The 16,730-nt window shown below is 42.6% G+C and overlaps 2 protein-coding genes across 2 annotated transcripts in view; both read right to left on the bottom strand.

Moving 5' to 3' along the window:
- dchs2 (dachsous cadherin-related 2) overlaps positions 1–6,525 on the bottom strand; it is a gene marked incomplete at its 3' end in the record, with an annotated part of 28,678 nt that extends 22,153 nt beyond the window's left edge. The window contains exons 1-4 of the mRNA XM_080880127.1: positions 4,792–6,525; positions 2,015–2,206; positions 1,696–1,927; positions 815–1,051 (exon numbers count right to left, since the gene is read on the bottom strand). Of these exons, the coding sequence (XP_080736253.1) occupies positions 815–1,051; positions 1,696–1,927; positions 2,015–2,206; positions 4,792–6,522 (2,392 nt within the window). The 5' untranslated portion in view covers positions 6,523–6,525. The remainder of the gene's footprint in view (positions 1–814; positions 1,052–1,695; positions 1,928–2,014; positions 2,207–4,791) is intronic.
- Positions 6,526–10,680: 4,155 nt separating this feature from the next.
- plrg1 (pleiotropic regulator 1) lies at positions 10,681–16,491 on the bottom strand. The gene is made up of 15 exons (XM_080880150.1): positions 16,352–16,491; positions 16,040–16,146; positions 15,055–15,191; positions 14,783–14,836; positions 14,605–14,698; positions 14,377–14,467; positions 14,193–14,291; positions 13,989–14,081; positions 13,541–13,690; positions 13,145–13,246; positions 12,333–12,435; positions 12,110–12,218; positions 11,576–11,715; positions 11,283–11,476; positions 10,681–11,188 (listed from the first exon to the last, which is right to left on the bottom strand). The coding sequence occupies exons 1-15, from the start codon at positions 16,358–16,360 to the stop codon at positions 11,129–11,131; spliced, it is 1,542 nt and encodes a 513-aa protein (XP_080736276.1). The 5' UTR covers positions 16,361–16,491; the 3' UTR covers positions 10,681–11,128.
- Between the last annotated feature and the right edge of the window lie 239 nt (positions 16,492–16,730).

Here is a 16,730-nt window from a genome sequence, read left to right as displayed (position 1 = left end):
TTTGCTTGTTTAGCTTATCTTACCATAAAGCTGATAAAGTTTACGAACCATCCGAACTGAATTTCTTTGAACTGGAGGCCAAAAACAAACTCAGTGATTTTCAGAGTTCTGCTCACACAAACGTAACTCTCAGCAGCACATGATTACAGCAGGACGCTGGAGCAGGACTAGCTTGAAGCTTTTACTATAGCTTTATTATGCAAGAACACTTTTACGCTTTGTTCCTTTTGTTTGCACTCGTGACAAAAGCATAAAGAAGAGAGAAACTTATAAAATGTTCAAAATGTTTTTCAGCTTTAAAACTGATGTTTTATTTTGAGGGACTGATTCAGATCCTTTACTGAGAGTTTGAAGCTCTCAGAGTATAATTGGACTGACAAATTACACTATATGAACAAAAGTATTGGGACACACCTCTCTGTTATTGAACTCAGCTGCTTCAGTCCCATTGGAGTATAAAATTTTAGCATCATGGTGCCAAAATGGCTCAATGAATTTGAGAATGTTACTTCAACAATGCAACAAGTAAGTTTGTGGGATTTCGTCCCTCCAAGTGATTCCCTGATCACCTATTAGTGGGGTTACAGCCAAGAAGTGGCAGAGCAGGTGAAGTTACAGGTGACCCCAGTGCTTTTTTCCCCCATATGGTGTATGTTGTGTCCTCTACAGTAACTCAACAAAATCTTAGTTGTTAAACTTCTCCCGTTGCTGTAGTGATGTTCAGCAGAGGTAGAGTCTGGGACCTTGTGATGACTCTCTCCCAGCTGCTCTAACATCAGTTTGGATAATAAAGAGCAGATAATACACGTCTAACCTGTTGGGTTGATGGCCTGCACCGTCCCCACAGGTGTCCCTGGTGGTGCGTCCTCAGGCACTGTGAAAGCGTAACGTGACCTCTGGAACACAGCTGGAGCCTGAGCACTGCGTAAAACATTGATCGTGACCTCTGCAGGTCTGACTGAGATCGAGCCTCCTCCGTCCTGTGCTGTTATCAAGAGCTTTACATTAGCTGTGCCCAGGTGGGTCAGAGTGGAGGTCAGGAGAAGCATTCCTACAGAAGAAAAATACGACATAAAGAAATTAATTTAAAATGTTTTTATTTTTCCCCAGTTCCTTTCTGCTTTTCAAATGTGTGAAATGAGATTCACAACACTTCACATTTATTATATTGACAGATGGGAAGGACAGGGCTTGTTTTTGTAACCAAAATGCATCTTATAAGTGCAAGAGAATCAATATATGTCTATATAAACAAATGCAGGCAGAAAAGTGTCAGATTAAAGTTTTCTTTTCCTATAATTTATCCATTTCATGGTGTTAAATTTTGGCTGAGCACGAATCTTATCTTACCCCTTAGCCACCTGGGGATCTAAGCCTTTTGGGGCTTTCTGCATCACCCCTGCTGAGCTGTGACATTGACAATCATTTCATGGGGACTTACACAAAGTAAGCAGTCGTTTATCCCTGAATAATGGAGCCTGCCAGTCACACGGTTTACTTAAAGACTACTGATTGGATCAATGTGACAAATCAAGCTTAAGAAGTCAAAATGCTATCCTTTACCAAGACTGAAACCTACACAAAGCTTTATTTATTTCAGTATTGGAAAAGCAACAGTTGGTTCACTGGAAATTGTGTCCACACACTTATGTTCAGACTACAACAGAAAGTGTTCTCACATCTTTACGACCCTACCTGTTTGTTTATCCAGCGAAAACAAAGTGGACATGTCGCCAGGAAGGAGGTCGTAGGTAACCTGGCCAAACCTGCCAGAATCTCTGTCAGTGGCAATAACGCTGACGATCTCTGTGCCAGGCTGCGCGTGGCTGCTGATGCTCACGGTGTACTCCTCAGGGCTGAACACTGGAGCGTTGTCGTTCAAGTCCTCGATCTCAATGTGCACATAGGTTTGAGCACTCAAGCCTCCCTGAGGGAGAGAATTTTATTAGGACCCAGAAATTAGGGACGAATTGTTTAAATGAAATCCACTGTTATATATCTGCGTGTCACTCACTGGATCCTCAGCCTTGATCAGGATGTCGTGGACTGTCTGTCCCGTATCTCGATCAATATCCTGGGAGACGCACAGCTCTCCGGTGTGGGGGTTTATTTGGAAGAGCGGATGTGTGGCCTGTTTGTCGAAGCCATCAGACAGAGAGTAGAGCAGCGTCCCAAACTCAGGGCTGTCTGCATCTGTAGCGACGACCTAAAGAGAAGAGAAATGCAGGCATGAAAACAGGAGGTGCAAAAATGAAAACATCTTAAATCATTTCGTTAACACAAAAGACAAATTCAATTAAAACCAGTGCTGCAGAATAACTGGGAACAATTTAGTGTAAAACTTATATATTCATATCTAAGGTCATATGTGGGAAAAAAAAACATTAAATAATTAATTTAAAACCTATCATCAGCCTATAATGTGCTATATGTGCTGCATATGGTGTAATTATGATCATCTAAGATGATTTTCTTCACAACTTTAACAGGTAACTGTTACCTTTCTGGTAAAAATGGTGCCCTGATCCTTTATTTTAATAAGCACATGTTTAAAGGGGAAACCCTAAACAATTACACTGTAATGCTAAAAATAAAACAAAGGTAAAACATGTAATATGTTTAATAAAAATATAAAGAATTAAGAGAAACACTTTTGAAAAATGTCCACAAGTAGATTATTTGGTTTAGGTGAGCTTAGATTTTGTACCTGATACTGCTCGTTGAAAATGAAAATAATAACAAGGCCTTTATCAATAACTCAACAATATAACTGAACTTATATGATGAAGCGAGGAAGAACACCTCCTTAAATGGTAAATGGCCTGTATTTATATAGCGCTTTACTAGTCCCTAAGGACCCCAAAGCGCTTTACATATCCAGTCATCCACCCACACGTGATGGCAAGCTACATTGTAGCCACAGCCGCCCTGGGGCGCACTGACAGAGGCGAGGCTGCCGGACACTGGCGCCACCGGGCCCTCTGACCACCACCAGTAGGCAACGGGTGAAGTGTCTTGCCCAAGGACACAACGACCGAGACTGTCCGAGCCGGGGCTCGAACCGGCAACCTTCCGATTACAAGGCGAACTCCCAACGCTTGAGCCACGATCGCCCCTTAATTAGTGATGATTGAATGATTACGACATTTGTGTTCATCACTGCCCAGTTTTTAAGTGATCTGAGAACGAAAGAGTTCAGTATGAAATGACATGGACGTGATTAATAACTGACTAATTATTATTAATCAATAACTGCATTAACGAATATATTGTTCTTGAATCAAAGCACACACTAGACAGTCTTTGTGGTTCATGCAGTTTCACATGAATTCATTCATGCTTTGTGTTTCAATTCATGTCCCTCATCTTATGAAGCTTGTGTGCACATAACTGCAATATATATATATATATATATATATATATATATATATATATATATATATATATATATATATATATATATAGTAAATTATGAAGTGCTCCTACTCAAATACTTTATGTAAAAATTAGCAGTTTTTGGTATGTTTAAGTGTTTATATATTAGAAGAAATATTCCTTGTAAAACAGCACTCCCATACTACAGTAACTGCCAGCTTTTAGATTAAGCTTTGTACTATGAATCATAATACGCGTCTTCCTTTGACAGTGAGAGTCAACATAATAAAAGCATAAAAAATCCCCACAATCAAAGGGCGAGGACCATCCCTGCAGTATAAAGATTATAGTAAAAGCGCGCCTTATATCCTGTGCAGCTCCTTTCATGTCTGCCTGTGGCTGTGACTGCAGACATGTCTCACAGATAGAGCGCTCATTTTACAGTCATAAAGATGATATCACCTCCCAGTTTGTGAACTCTGATCAAAGGAAGTTTAAAGACACGGGTCAAGGTCTGGACAGTCACGCAAACCCAGTCAGTTTTTTGAAGCTTGCTTCTTAGAATAAAGCATATGTGCTGCGTTTGCAAAATCATGCGACAGAGGGGGGTTCCTTATAGACGACTTCCCAGATATTCTGGTTACCTCTGCTCCTGCTAGTTCTCGCATTTATTTTGGATGACATCTTCAGTATTCTGAAGCGGCGTAGCTAAAGTTCGAATCGGGAACTAAACAACTAAAAGTCAGCCAGATGTTTAGAAATTTTCAGTCCTTATATATTCATCAAATCTCTTGTTTGCAGAAAATGTGCCCTTAAACAAATGTTCCTTTGTGTTGGGATGCACTTTGTGCCAGCCTGCTGGAGTGTGGTACCAGGCAGCACATCTGTCATACTAAAGCCACAGAGCTAAGCTGGAAAGGGTGCATGTTGAGCATCTTTAGGAGGAACACTGACGGCTTTGTGCAAACAGACTGAAGGCTACTTTTGTCTTATAAGACATAAGACAGACACAGCAAAAGAGCACAAGATGCTGGATATTTACTGTGAATCTTTCAGAACCTACAAAGATATCTTTATTTTTGTTTCTGTGAATCCATGTTAGCTGATATTTTACTGAGATGAGTGCCAAGTCAAGTGAAACGCTCCCCTGGTCTGTGTGTGGATGTGTTCTTGTAAAAAAATAAATAAATATGCATGTGATTTCATATGAGTGTCAGCTCCCCAAATTGTAAAAATATATATATATTTGTTGCCTTGTTAATAAGCTTTTCTGATTCAGTGCCAATTATTATTATCATTATTATCATCTTGTGGATCCTTCTTGGACAGAAAATGTAATTAGAACCATTCAGAAACAATAATGTGTTGTTCTTTTAGATAAGTCACCAAAATGATGCTGAATATCCTCCAACATACTTGTAAAAAGCAGCTTCCAACATCGCTCTGCTCTAGTATGGACACATTGTACAGCTGCTGCTCGAACACTGGCTCGTTGTCGTTGACGTCTTCCACGAGCACCGTGACTGTCGCTGTGGATGACAGAGCCGGTTCTCCTCCATCCGCTGCCACCACCAGGAACCATATCTCCATCTGCGTCTCTCTGTCCAGAGCTGCAGCTGTGGCGACCAGGCCTGACTCCGGGTCGATGTCGATCAGGCTGTCCTGGTTGGACTTCAGAATGGAGTATCGGACCTCTGAGTTTGCACCCTCATCTGCGTCTCGAGCCTGAAACTGGATGAGAGAACTCCCCTGAGGAGCATCTTCAGAAATACTTATGAGATACGCATCCTTCTCAAAGACTGGGTAACAGTCATTCATGTCCGACACCTTCAGGAGGAAAACCGTCTCACTGCTCAGGGGAGGGTTGCCAAAATCTGATGCCTGCACCTTCAGCTCATACAAATCCTTCTCCTCCCTGTCCAGCTCAGAGTTAACACACAGTGCATACAGAAAGTCATCTGTCTGCTTCAGGGTGAACTTCCCATCACCTCCCTCGAGTGTGACAGTGATTCTCTCCCCCTCGAGGTCGGGGTCCGACACTGAAATCCGGGCTACGTAGTCCCCGACTGCTGCTGATTCCGACACCACAGCATCTCCTGTGTCACTGAGAAACAGTACACTGATGGTGGGGCTGTTATCGTTGATGTTAAGCACTCTGACACCCACGAAAGTGCTGCTGTACTCAGGCTGAACCCCGTTGTCTCTCGCGCTGATGATCAACTCATGAAAAGCCTGAGTCTCAAAATCAAGCGGCTTGTTGAGATAGACCACCCCGGTGGTTTCATTGATGGAGAAAACCTCATTTGGGTCGCTCTGCCTCCTGTTGATCTCATATGTGAGTCTGCCATTGTCACCCAGGTCATAGTCAGTGGCCTGCACCTGACACACAGCAGACATGACTGGAGCATCCTCACGCACTGAGGTGTGATATTCAGTCTGGTTGAACACAGGCGGGTTGTCATTCTCATCCAGGACGTGGATGTTCACCTGAAGAGTCCCAGTCCTGGCTGGGATCCCCCCATCAAAGGCCTCGATTGTCAGCGTGTACAAGTCCTGCGCTTCTCTGTCTAACTTATTGTTAAGAACTAGATCCAGGTTGAGGTGGTTCTCAGGTCCACTGCGATAATCCAGGTGGAATAAGTCACTCATCTCACTCTCTGTGATCCTGTATCCCTGAGTACCAAACTCGCCCTCATCCTGGTCTTTAGCACCTTCAATCTGAAACCGACTCCCCGGTGGGCTCAGTTCTGATATTTCCAGCTCAACCTGCTCGGAGGGGAACACGGGAGAATGGTCGTTCACATCTTTCACCTCTATTGTCACTTTTATCATCTCACCTGTGAGAGTGGCTGCCACAAATTCATACTTATCCCTGCTCTCTCTGTCCAGGACTACAGCTGTGGAGATGATGCCCGTGTCCGCGTCTATTTCCAAGTCTCTGAAAACATACGAGTCTCTGCTTTCTGAGATGAAAAACCCAGTGCTCGGCCTGCTTAGTCCCGCTCCCAGATCTCCAACGATAGTTCTGGCCGGAAGACCCTCTTTAACAGACAGCGTGAGGTTGAAGACCTGTCCCAGCGACTGTGCGCACAGCAGGGACAGGACGAGCGTCTGAAGGAGCGAAGCTGAGGCATCCTTGCACCCCATTCCTCCTTTACGCGTGGCTTTGAGCTCTCGGTTTGTTGAGGTCGATGCCCGCCAGCATATTCTCGAGTCGAAGTCCTCAGTTTTGTCCTCACGTTTGAGCGCACTTTTCCGAACCGAAACGGACGAACGCGTTTTTGCGCGCAGGGCGACTGCGAGCGGTCATTCTCCTTCACCGTACTTCAGTAGCTTGTTGCGTGAACCGTTGCCTAATCAGCCATGGCACAGTGCAAATCCCCCTTTGGCTCCTTCACATAACTCGACACCTCTGACTGGCACCAACTGTGCGCCGTGAACACTCCTCCTGGCAGGCGGCGCGTCCCACGCTGGTCGGCTCCATCTGTGGCCCTGATTGCTTAAGATTTAATTAGGCTGAGAGATTACCTTCAGTGCCTCTTGCTGACACGTGGCCTAGTATAGCTGACCTGTGGAAGAAGTCAGGTGGAAAGTGGAATAAATACGGATATCACACCAGTTGAGCCAAAACGGTGTCCTAAAAGGCCCCTTTGTGGTAATGTGGTTAGTATGAGCTTGAAGTGATTTAATAAAGTGCTCCCGTCTAAGCAAAGGAACATATAAGTGTTAGGGTGGCTCACTCTGCTGGTAAAAAGCAGAAACTGTACCACTCTTTAAAAGGAAAAGAAAGGAAAAATCAAGGCTATCCGGTCACTTAGTCCTAGGGGGGTTGGGGTGACGATGTCTCCTCAGGTCTAAGGATTCTCAATGTAACATCCACACGAGCTTCTCAGCAAAATACTGAAGTTTATCAGGGCCGTTTCTAGCTTTTTGAGATTCTCTTTGGGGATCGCTGTTTATAACACGATAACTGGGAGGGTGGGGGTGGAGAGGTTAAATTCTTTAAGCTGATCCAATGATCCATGGTGATAATTATGTATCTCAAATTCAGATGAAAGACCTAAAAATTGGTGCAAGCAATTAAAATCTACATAAAAGTAAATAATGAAGCTTCTTCGCACAGTTTTCCTCCAAAATTTTCCAGGTGAACATAAAATTAATGAAACCGCTATTTCAAATCAAAACCTAACTGGCATCCACACCGGTGTGAAAATTACACCATAAGGTGAAAATAAAGTGAAATACCATATTAAAATACAAAGAAAATATAGCATCTATTTTAAAGTTCAAATAAGAAAAGCCCAACAACAATAAGAAGAGTAATACATCCTCTTCAACTTCAGCTTTCTGTTTTTGTTTTTATTTTTTTATTCAAATTCTGGCTCCTCCTCCACAGAAGCAAATATTTCCTTTATCATGGGCATATTTCTGTAGATTTCTTCTTCTTTTCTTAATTTTATGCTTAAAAAATAAACACATTTTGATGCAATCCGGGTTTCACTGCAGCCTGGGCCACCCTTATTCTCCTCGTGAAGATGTGAGGCTGTCAGTCATACATCATATGCAGACTTCATTCACAACAAGATATCCTAATGGTGATTTTTTTTTTTTTAAATGATCCACCACAGCTTCCCTGTCGTTGCAGCCAAGCTTTGGCAATATCCCACATTTCAGTTTTAACCACACAAGTGTTTCAGTAAACACACAGAAGAGAGCAGCTGGCTCCAAATGAAAACAGGTCATTTAAATATTTTCCCAAATATATGAGGCTGAGCTTGCAGCTTGGGGTCCCCCTAGTGGCTGTGTGGGGGTTGTGCATTTGCAAAGTCCATGAATAGCTGAGAACCAGCCTATTCATTTATGTCCTCTGTGATGGACATTTATTCTTGGTCTATATCTTTTGACTTATTTTAGCTATCCCAATAAGTCCTGCTGTACCAAATAGAGGACATCCTGGGCTTTACATTGATATCTCATGTTCAATGGGAAGATTCTTGCCACAGCTCTCAGGAGCATAAAGCAAGCAAGAGCTCTGAAATGTATAAAAGATGATTACTGCATGGGAGCTTGCTTCCTTCACTGGGGAAAAAAAACCAAAAACCTATTTTATATACAATTTTACAGTTTTACAATGATGATAGTTAATTTTTCCTGAATATTTCAATGTTTCTGCATAAAATATTTAAAACTTCACAAACAAGATACTTTTTTTTATGATTTTCTCTTTGAAACGGAAGCATAAAACTAACACAAGATGAAAGAAACCACCCTGATAATAACGACATGATTGCAGTTTGTTAGCAGCTGATACTAATGTACAAGGATTTCTGAATAAATGTAAATTTGTTTGTGCAGTTTGTGCTTCTTTAAAAACACTGTTGCATAAAAACCTAAACTAATTATATTTAAACCAGAAAAACATTACAATAATATCCGTCATAGCTAAAGTAAATGGTATCATAAACACAAATAGGGCGTTTCTTATTTCTTCATAACAGACTTCAGTCTGTCTGTTTAAGTCTAAACTGTGCTCAGTATAAATAATAAATGGTAGGAATGGCTGGAAAATGCTGGTCTTACAGTTTACTGTCATTGCTGACCTCTCGTTTGTCCTGCAGCTTGTAGTTGCGATCATGGCCTGCTGCAACCGCACAACAGGTGTAATCTGACCACAGTAAACAAGCAGCATAGCTAAGGGGCTCATTGTCTGGGTTAGTTTGCTCAGCAACTCAGAAACCACCCACTCCAAAGCATCACAGGACTTTTTCTTTCTCATAAATCTAAGTAAAATTTAAAAAAAACCAAAAAAATGCCGTCTCACATTTTGCTCTCCTACCAGTGGGATGATCAGCCTCTTGTCAAGAAGATATACGATCACCTGAAAGATGAGGGGCTCCCTGTGTGGATGGACACAGGGACATCGAAGGAGGGGTGACGGGCAACATCAACGACGCGTGAGTGCAAAGTGACGTGGATAACAGGTTTCATCTGTTCTAATCTCTGATGGGCTTCATCACTACTGTGTTGTGCATATTAAATCTGTGTGCGTTTTCAGCATGGCTGCAGGAGTGGAAGAGGCTGCTGTGATCTGTCCGTTTATGACTCCGGCTTACCAGGCATCACAGTGCTGTAAGAAGGAACTCAACTATGCCGAAAAACGGCAGGTCATCATTATGCCGGTGATGTTGACAAACAACTGGGAGGCCAGTGAGTGGCTGGGACTGATCACTGCAGGCCTGCTGTGGGTGGACTTCAGGTGAGGAGCACACGTTTTAAAACCTGAAATTTTAGCAGGACGGAAACTGCATTTGTTAGAAAGTGTCGTCCTTCAGTCACACGTGTCCTTGAATTTCCTGGAACAATGTCACCATTTCATGTTGTCTTGGAAAAAAATATCTTAGCTAAATAAAATATATTTTAGAGATCACAAGTGCACCTAACTGTAACATCTGAACTCTCAACCATCAATGCTGTCGTCTCCCAGAAATGCAGAGGAGGATGAAGAGCACTTTGACATGTGTCTCAGGTCTCTAGAAGAGGAGATCATGTATAATGCGGGCCACCTACTGACGGTTGAAGAACCTCCGAAGGAGGTGGAGGAGCAGCCAGAGCCAAGAAAAGCCCGTCTGAAGAAGAAACCTGGCTGAGCCTTCTGTCGTTCTCTCTCCAAGCTCTACATGCAGGACTTAGGTAGCCATGGAAACATTAACAAACAACACCATGTGCCAAAGGATGTCTCAAAAAGAGAAAATAACCAATGAGCAGTTCTCTAAGTGAAGATATTTTCAGAGGTCAGAAATTTGCCAGACTGTTTCGTAGCTGAGCCACATTTTCATAAAAAACTTAGTTGAACATCGTTACACAACAGGAATAATAAATCCCCCTCAATAGAAAGGTTGTCTGGTAAAAACTCGCTTTAATGAAAGCAGTTCAATTACTGTTAACTGGGAGAAAAATATGGAAAATTATTCATAGAATAATCCCGTTGTACACAGCATGAATACATATTAAGCATTACTAGGCCTTTCATTTCCCAAGTCTACTGATAGTCAACCACTTAATTACAAAGTGGCAGCCACTTTAGATTCATCTAACATTTCTGCTGTTCCAACTTGACCTCACAGGTGAGCAGATAATGCAGAAACCTGCTGAAAGCAGAACCACAGTGGAGCTCAGCGAGTCCTGTGGAGATCAGTGCTACTGAGAGGAGATCAAGGGTGACGGCTGTAAGTACTACAGGAACGCCTTCACCCACGGATACCTCGGTGAGTACACAAAACCCACCTCAACTGAACAAACGCAGGCATGTGAAAAATGTGGTCTTTATTCAAATGGAGCATAATAAACTTTCCATGTCTGTACAAACACCAATTCTGCTGAAACAATACAAGTTTTTTCTTTCCTGGCTAAAACTTCCAAACACATTTCCTTTGAAGGGTTTGACTTGAGCAGGTCCACTCTGAAGTCTGTCCTTCTGAAGGTGAAGAGTGGCTTCTGTTGGTGGACGAGTCGGATCAGAGCTATCAGAGAGCCGTTATCATCAAGAACAAACGCTCGGGGAGGTTCCTGGCAGTCCGTAACGGCTGCTTTATCGGACTAACATCATACAATGAGGACTGCAAATGGTTTTTAGAATAAAGAGCATGCTTCTGAGAAAGCTGAGAGTTTGCCTGACAGAAAAAGCACAAGCAAACAAAAGTTGGTGGAAATATAATTCACTGCTGTTACTGTGGCAAGAAAAACAAATAAATCTTTAGAATCTTTTTCTCTTGAGGATTTCTGGTTTCCAGTTGACTGGGTGGCTTTCTTCTGTCTGCAGGAAAGAAAACATGGTTATTATTTATTTTATTTCCTGCTGCATAAGAATCGGCACAGAAATACAAGTAGAGTGTAACAGTGTAGCGTACAGCGGTGTCATCCTCCTTGTAAACTTTAATGGTCTTGTCAGCCTCTGCCGTGATCAGTCGGCTTTCAGAGTGGTCGAACATGCAAGCGAAGATTCCCGACTCGCTGTCCAGAGATCCGGGCTGCACGGCTGCGTGGATACGCTGGAAATTGTATCCGGTCCTCCAGTCCCACATGTGGATAGTTCCATTGTCGGCTGTGTGTAATGAGGTCAACATTAGCCTCAATAAAATGATTTAAAACAAGCAAACAAAAAAGGCAGACAGTTAAAGACAGCACCGCAGCTCTTTATTACCTCCAGACACCAACACGCCATCAGAGTTAACAGCCAGAGTGTTGATGATGGCGTTGTGGCCCGACAGGTTCTGGATGAAGTTTCCATCTGGGAACATCCACTGCTTGATGTTATCGGCGGATCCAGAGGCAAAAGTATATCTGCAAAACAACAAATATGACATCGATATCTGAAGAACAACAACTCTTAATGAGTTCTTGCAATTAAAGTTATGAACAAATGTGCTCCTGTAATCCTAAATCATGACTCAAGCTTTAATTTATCTTCATTATCAATCAAAACTTTATTTCTTTTAAATTACAGGATTCACTTTGGCATCAAACAGGTAAACAAAGGTGTTACTAATCACATTAATTAGGCTTAAAACTAACTGATGCGATTAGTAACACCTGCATTTACCTGCCTCATGTCGAAGGAGCTTCTGTAAAAACATATTTATAACAACAAACCAATTTTGAATATGCATTGTTTGAGGAGTCTGCATGCTGCGTTTCCTCCACTCCAACCAACGCCACCATATAAAACACCACTTACTGTCTGGGGTGCAGGACCAGAGTTCGCACAGACTTCTTGTGGTTTGTAAGAGTTGCTCTGGTTTTCCCAGCAATCAGATCCCACAGCCTGATGGTTGAATCGTGGCTCCCTGCACAAACCAAGCACACATTAGGGGCAAGAGTGAAGAGAAACCACTTTAAAACCTGTCTTACTGAGGGGTTTATACTGCTGTTGTGAGCGATTTGAAAAAACATAATTGTACCTGTGATAATTTGTGGTTCTGCTGCTTGACATCTCACCGTGGCCACAGTGTTTGTGTGACCGGTCAGTGTGTGCACATTTGCCTTCGTCCTGATGTCCCACACCTGCATGGACCGGGAGGACAAGCAGTTAGTGTCATCTCATAACCCACATCACATCTGAACACAGCCCTTTAGTGGAAGAGTCTGCCCCAGGGCAGCTGTGGCTACAACTGTAGCTTGCCTCCACCAGTGTGTGAATGTGAGAGTGAATAGTGGAACTGTAAAGAGCTTTGAGGGTCTCGAAAAGCGCTATATAAATGCAATCCATTATTATTATAATATAGTACTGTGCAAAAGGGTTGAGCCACCCCTCGTTTCTTCGTATTTTCTCTTCTCTCTTTGAGACAAGCTTTCTTGTAATTTTAAGTCTGGGCTTTGTGGTGGACAAACAAAGCTCTTCTTTGGATGTTGGCTGTCTTTGGTTCTCTCCTCTGTGAAGATGATCCCACACTTTGAGGTCTGAGCGCTGGAGGGGGCCGATCCATGACTGGTAAGTTTCTTTTCACTAGTACCTATGTGCCTTGACTCTACTCTGTTTCGGTCATTTTCCATTATGATTAACAACCACCTCAATATGTGAGGGGTCGTTATACCAACGCAGTTGAAAGTCCCACGATGAAACATCAACGGAGAACATTTAGATGACGGTATGCCTGCTGCTCAGTCTGTGGCTGTTTGTCACACAGTTTTCTGCACTGTACTGCTTAAACCTGATCCATTTAGGTCATTCCATCAATGTCATTCGCTGATTCAACACAAAGTAAGAGCTTACCCTCGCTGTGGCATCTCTGCTGCACGTCACGAGCACGTCGATGGTTGGATGCAGATCCAGATCATACACTGCGCTGAGGTGTCCGTGATAGTGCCTAATTACCTAAAATATAAACCAATATAGTCAAGAAACATCCACAACATTACAAGGAGAGAAAAAGAAGAAAATGAGCCACAACAGAAGCAAGTTAGCTAGTTTCAGTTGCACCTTTATTCACCAGGGCTGTGCCTGTTTTATTGGGAAAAGCTTTTATGCCAGATGCAGCCCCCAAAAAACATTTGTGTCACCTCCCAAAGGAACCTTCACAGGTGAATGTGTAAATCATTACAGCATAAAGCCGCTAAATAAACTGTTTTGAATGACACAAACCAATAACTCCCTTGTTTGAAAGTATACCTTGTTGTACTCCAGATCCCAACATTTGACCTGCTTGTCCTCCCCGCAAGAGAAAAGGTAAGGACTGCGGCTGCTGACCGCCACCCCACGCACTGTGCTGATGTGTCCAGTCAGAGAGAGTTTCAGTTTTCCACTGGCCAGGTCCCAGATCTGTCAAGACAGGCAGCCTTCAAGTCAAATTAAGATAATCTGAGATTAATTTAGAAACATAGTCAGTTTAATAGGTAAAAATTGGGCTTTTAGTATAACTTAATCATCTGTGAAGAGCAGGGTATTAAAGTTGCAAGCAGGCACTGTGGCATGTTGGAGCCTACAGAAAACAATCTATGAAACAAACACAGGTAACGATCCCGAGGAGAGATGACTCGGAGGAGAGCTAATTTAGTCAGTCCATGTCAGATGAGCCATTTTTAGTTTGTCGCTTACTGTTATTTCCTGCTTGACTCACCTTTATAGTCCTATCAGCAGAGCCTGTGACAAACCACTGATTCCCAGGCTCTACAGCAATGGACCTCACCCAGCCAAGGTGGCCGCTGATGACCTACCAGACAAAACAAACTACAGTTAAGCAAAACACAGAACCCAGACCTTACCCACTGTATCGTGTCGAGCAAAGCTTAAACTTAGAAAAGTTGAAATGATTTATAGTTACCCGAAACAGTTTCCATGGCGGATGCCACTGAGGTTTGGGCATTGTGGGCGCTCTCCTCATGAGGGCAGAATTTCTGGTCCCACCTCCCTCCAGGAGTGACTGAAAACACACGGATGATCAGTTTTGCACTTCTTTCTTTCAAACCGATAAGGCTGAGTAAAAGTAGGAATACACTGTGACCTACCACTGCAGATGACGGAGGGTGAGATCGCTCTGCTCCTCCTGCATGCCGGTGGATGTCAGCAATACTGGCTGCTGTGCGACTCGCGTCCTGCCTACAAATGACCCACAGAGTAAATGATGGTTTATGTGTGAGTAAGCATCATTTTGTTATTAGTGCTTTTATGCTAAATTACTACTGGTGACTGACTCCCTTTGTACTGTGTTTGTGTGTGTGAGGGCCAAAGTTTACCTAGCTTGCGATGGGGGTAAAACTAACGCCATGGAGTGTACTCCGGTGTCACTGGGATTCCTGTGCATCTTTGTGTCAGTGGTCAATGCCACCCCTGGCGAATAAAAAAATACTGGTTATAAACGCTCCAATTGGATGATGAAATTAAATTAAAAAGTCACAAATTGAGAGTATTTACCTGGTCCAGACGGGTAGGCATGTGTCCCAGTGATCAGGTATTCTGGGTCCTCACCTAAAACATAAATAATATTCCCAAAATGTCTTTAAATCATGTAGTTTTGAAATAAAAGGTTTCAGAATAACAAAGAAAAGCTAAATTTAAAGACAAACGGAGCTTTTTGACAGCAAAACATAATAAAAAAAATATCTACATTTCCACATATTTGTTAATAATAAATTGTTGGCACACTTAAGAGTGACTCTGACATGCAGTGACACTTTCATCCTCACCTGGCTGAGCGTAGTTCTGGTGGCCTTCCATGCTGCCCGAAAGGTGTGAGGCTCTGTCTTTCCCTTCCCTCAGGATGGGCAGGTGTAACACTGCACCGTAGTCTGCTTTCAGTTTAACCCCCATCTTCAACTTGTGGCTGCAAGCAGATGACATAATGATGCATTTCCCCTTAAAACATCTAATATGTTTGATTAAATTAGCATAATGATATTGAAACACATGAACAACACACAGTAACACACAGAGATTTCTGTTTCTTGGAGCAGGAAATTGATAGCGCTTTAACTTCCTACTTATTACCATAATGTCAGTATAAATTTACAGACAAAAAGAGTTGTTGGTAAACTGAAAATAAACTCCTGACAAATTGATGCTCTTTAGTGTTGCATCTACAAATCCTTCTTTTTTGACTGTTCCCCAACAACAGCAGAACATATGTCTCCTTCTCACCCTATCCTGAACATCGTCCTGTGTCAAACACTCTGCATGTCCTCCTTTGTCTTTCTCTCCTGCTTGGGAGGTCAATCTTAAACACCCTTTGTCCAAACCCTCCTCTGCACATGTCCAAAACATCTCCGCCTTGTTTCTCTACATCCAGCTCTCTGTCTTCAAAGTACTCGACCTGAGATCTCCCTGCAATATACTCATTTTTATCCACCCCAGTCACGCCCAATGAAAAGATTCTTCAGCTCTGCCACCACCAGCATCAGCTCCTGTTTTTTGTCATTGCCAATCTCTCCAAACCATAAATGATAGTAGGTCTCACTACTGGCAAAGATTTTTTTATTTACATGAGATGCCCTTCCTGAGGCAACCCTCCTCATTTATCTGGACTAGCGAGCAATATTAATACAAAGCGCTAGTACAAAATTGTTCAATCGAACCTCTACAACAATTTCACATGACATTAGAGCTTGCTATGTGAATTTAATTTACCCCAAAACACAACTTCAAATCATTAGAAGGTAACACTGTGACGTTTACCTTTCATCATCCAGCGCGATGGACTTGGCGTGATCAGACACAAACATATCATGAGTCCTTTTAAGAGATCTGAAGACCAGAGTGTGGACTGAGTGCTTCTGAACATCCTGTAGATGATAATAAATAGTAAAACGTGGGTTTTAAACGAGTGCAACCACGGCAAACTTTGGGAGTAATTACTTTTTACTATGTGTAATGCAAACAAAACCATAAGCGTGTGGTTGCAGTTATTAGCCGAGCGTGGCTATGTGTCTGCCGGGCGGGCGGAAGCACAAAAAAGACAAAAAAAACGGACTTCAAATATCTTCTTACCTCAGTCATTGTGGCGGTAAAAATAAAGCAGTATTATAAAGAAGCGGAAAATATCCCTTTTTTCAGTAAACAAAGCACGCTCCCCGAAAAGTATCACGGACGCAAAAACATGACTACCGCGACGCTCCAACGACCGAATACCCCGGAAGTAAAGAGGTAAAAGGACAGCTAGCAGCTTATTAGCGCCACCTATAGGCCAGGAGGTAAGTTGAAATGGAAAAAAGCCAAATCTTTAACCTCTACTCTTCCGAATCTCGTTATATTTCCTGCGTGAAGCGAGAACACAGCATGTCCTTCTTTTCTTGACACTAATAATAATAATAATAATAATTTGTGCTCTCCAAGTTGCTTTAACCAGTTCAGTCTGCGCTCTACTGCT

This window comes from Rhamphochromis sp. 'chilingali' (genome assembly GCF_963969265.1).
Source record: "Rhamphochromis sp. 'chilingali' genome assembly, chromosome: 4".
NCBI classification, from domain to species: Eukaryota; Metazoa; Chordata; class Actinopteri; order Cichliformes; family Cichlidae; genus Rhamphochromis; species Rhamphochromis sp. 'chilingali'.
The sequence above is the reverse complement of the archived record's forward strand: the minus strand, read 5'-3'. Positions and strand labels throughout refer to the sequence as shown.

Coding starts and splice junctions, on each gene's coding strand:
- plrg1 (XM_080880150.1), bottom strand. Junction 14,699..14,782: donor TGCCTACCCGTCTGGACCAG/GTAAATACTCTC, acceptor TTTATTCGCCAG/GGGTGGCATTGACCACTGAC. Junction 12,219..12,332: donor AGAACCACAAATTATCACAG/GTACAATTATGT, acceptor TGGTTTGTGCAG/GGAGCCACGATTCAACCATC.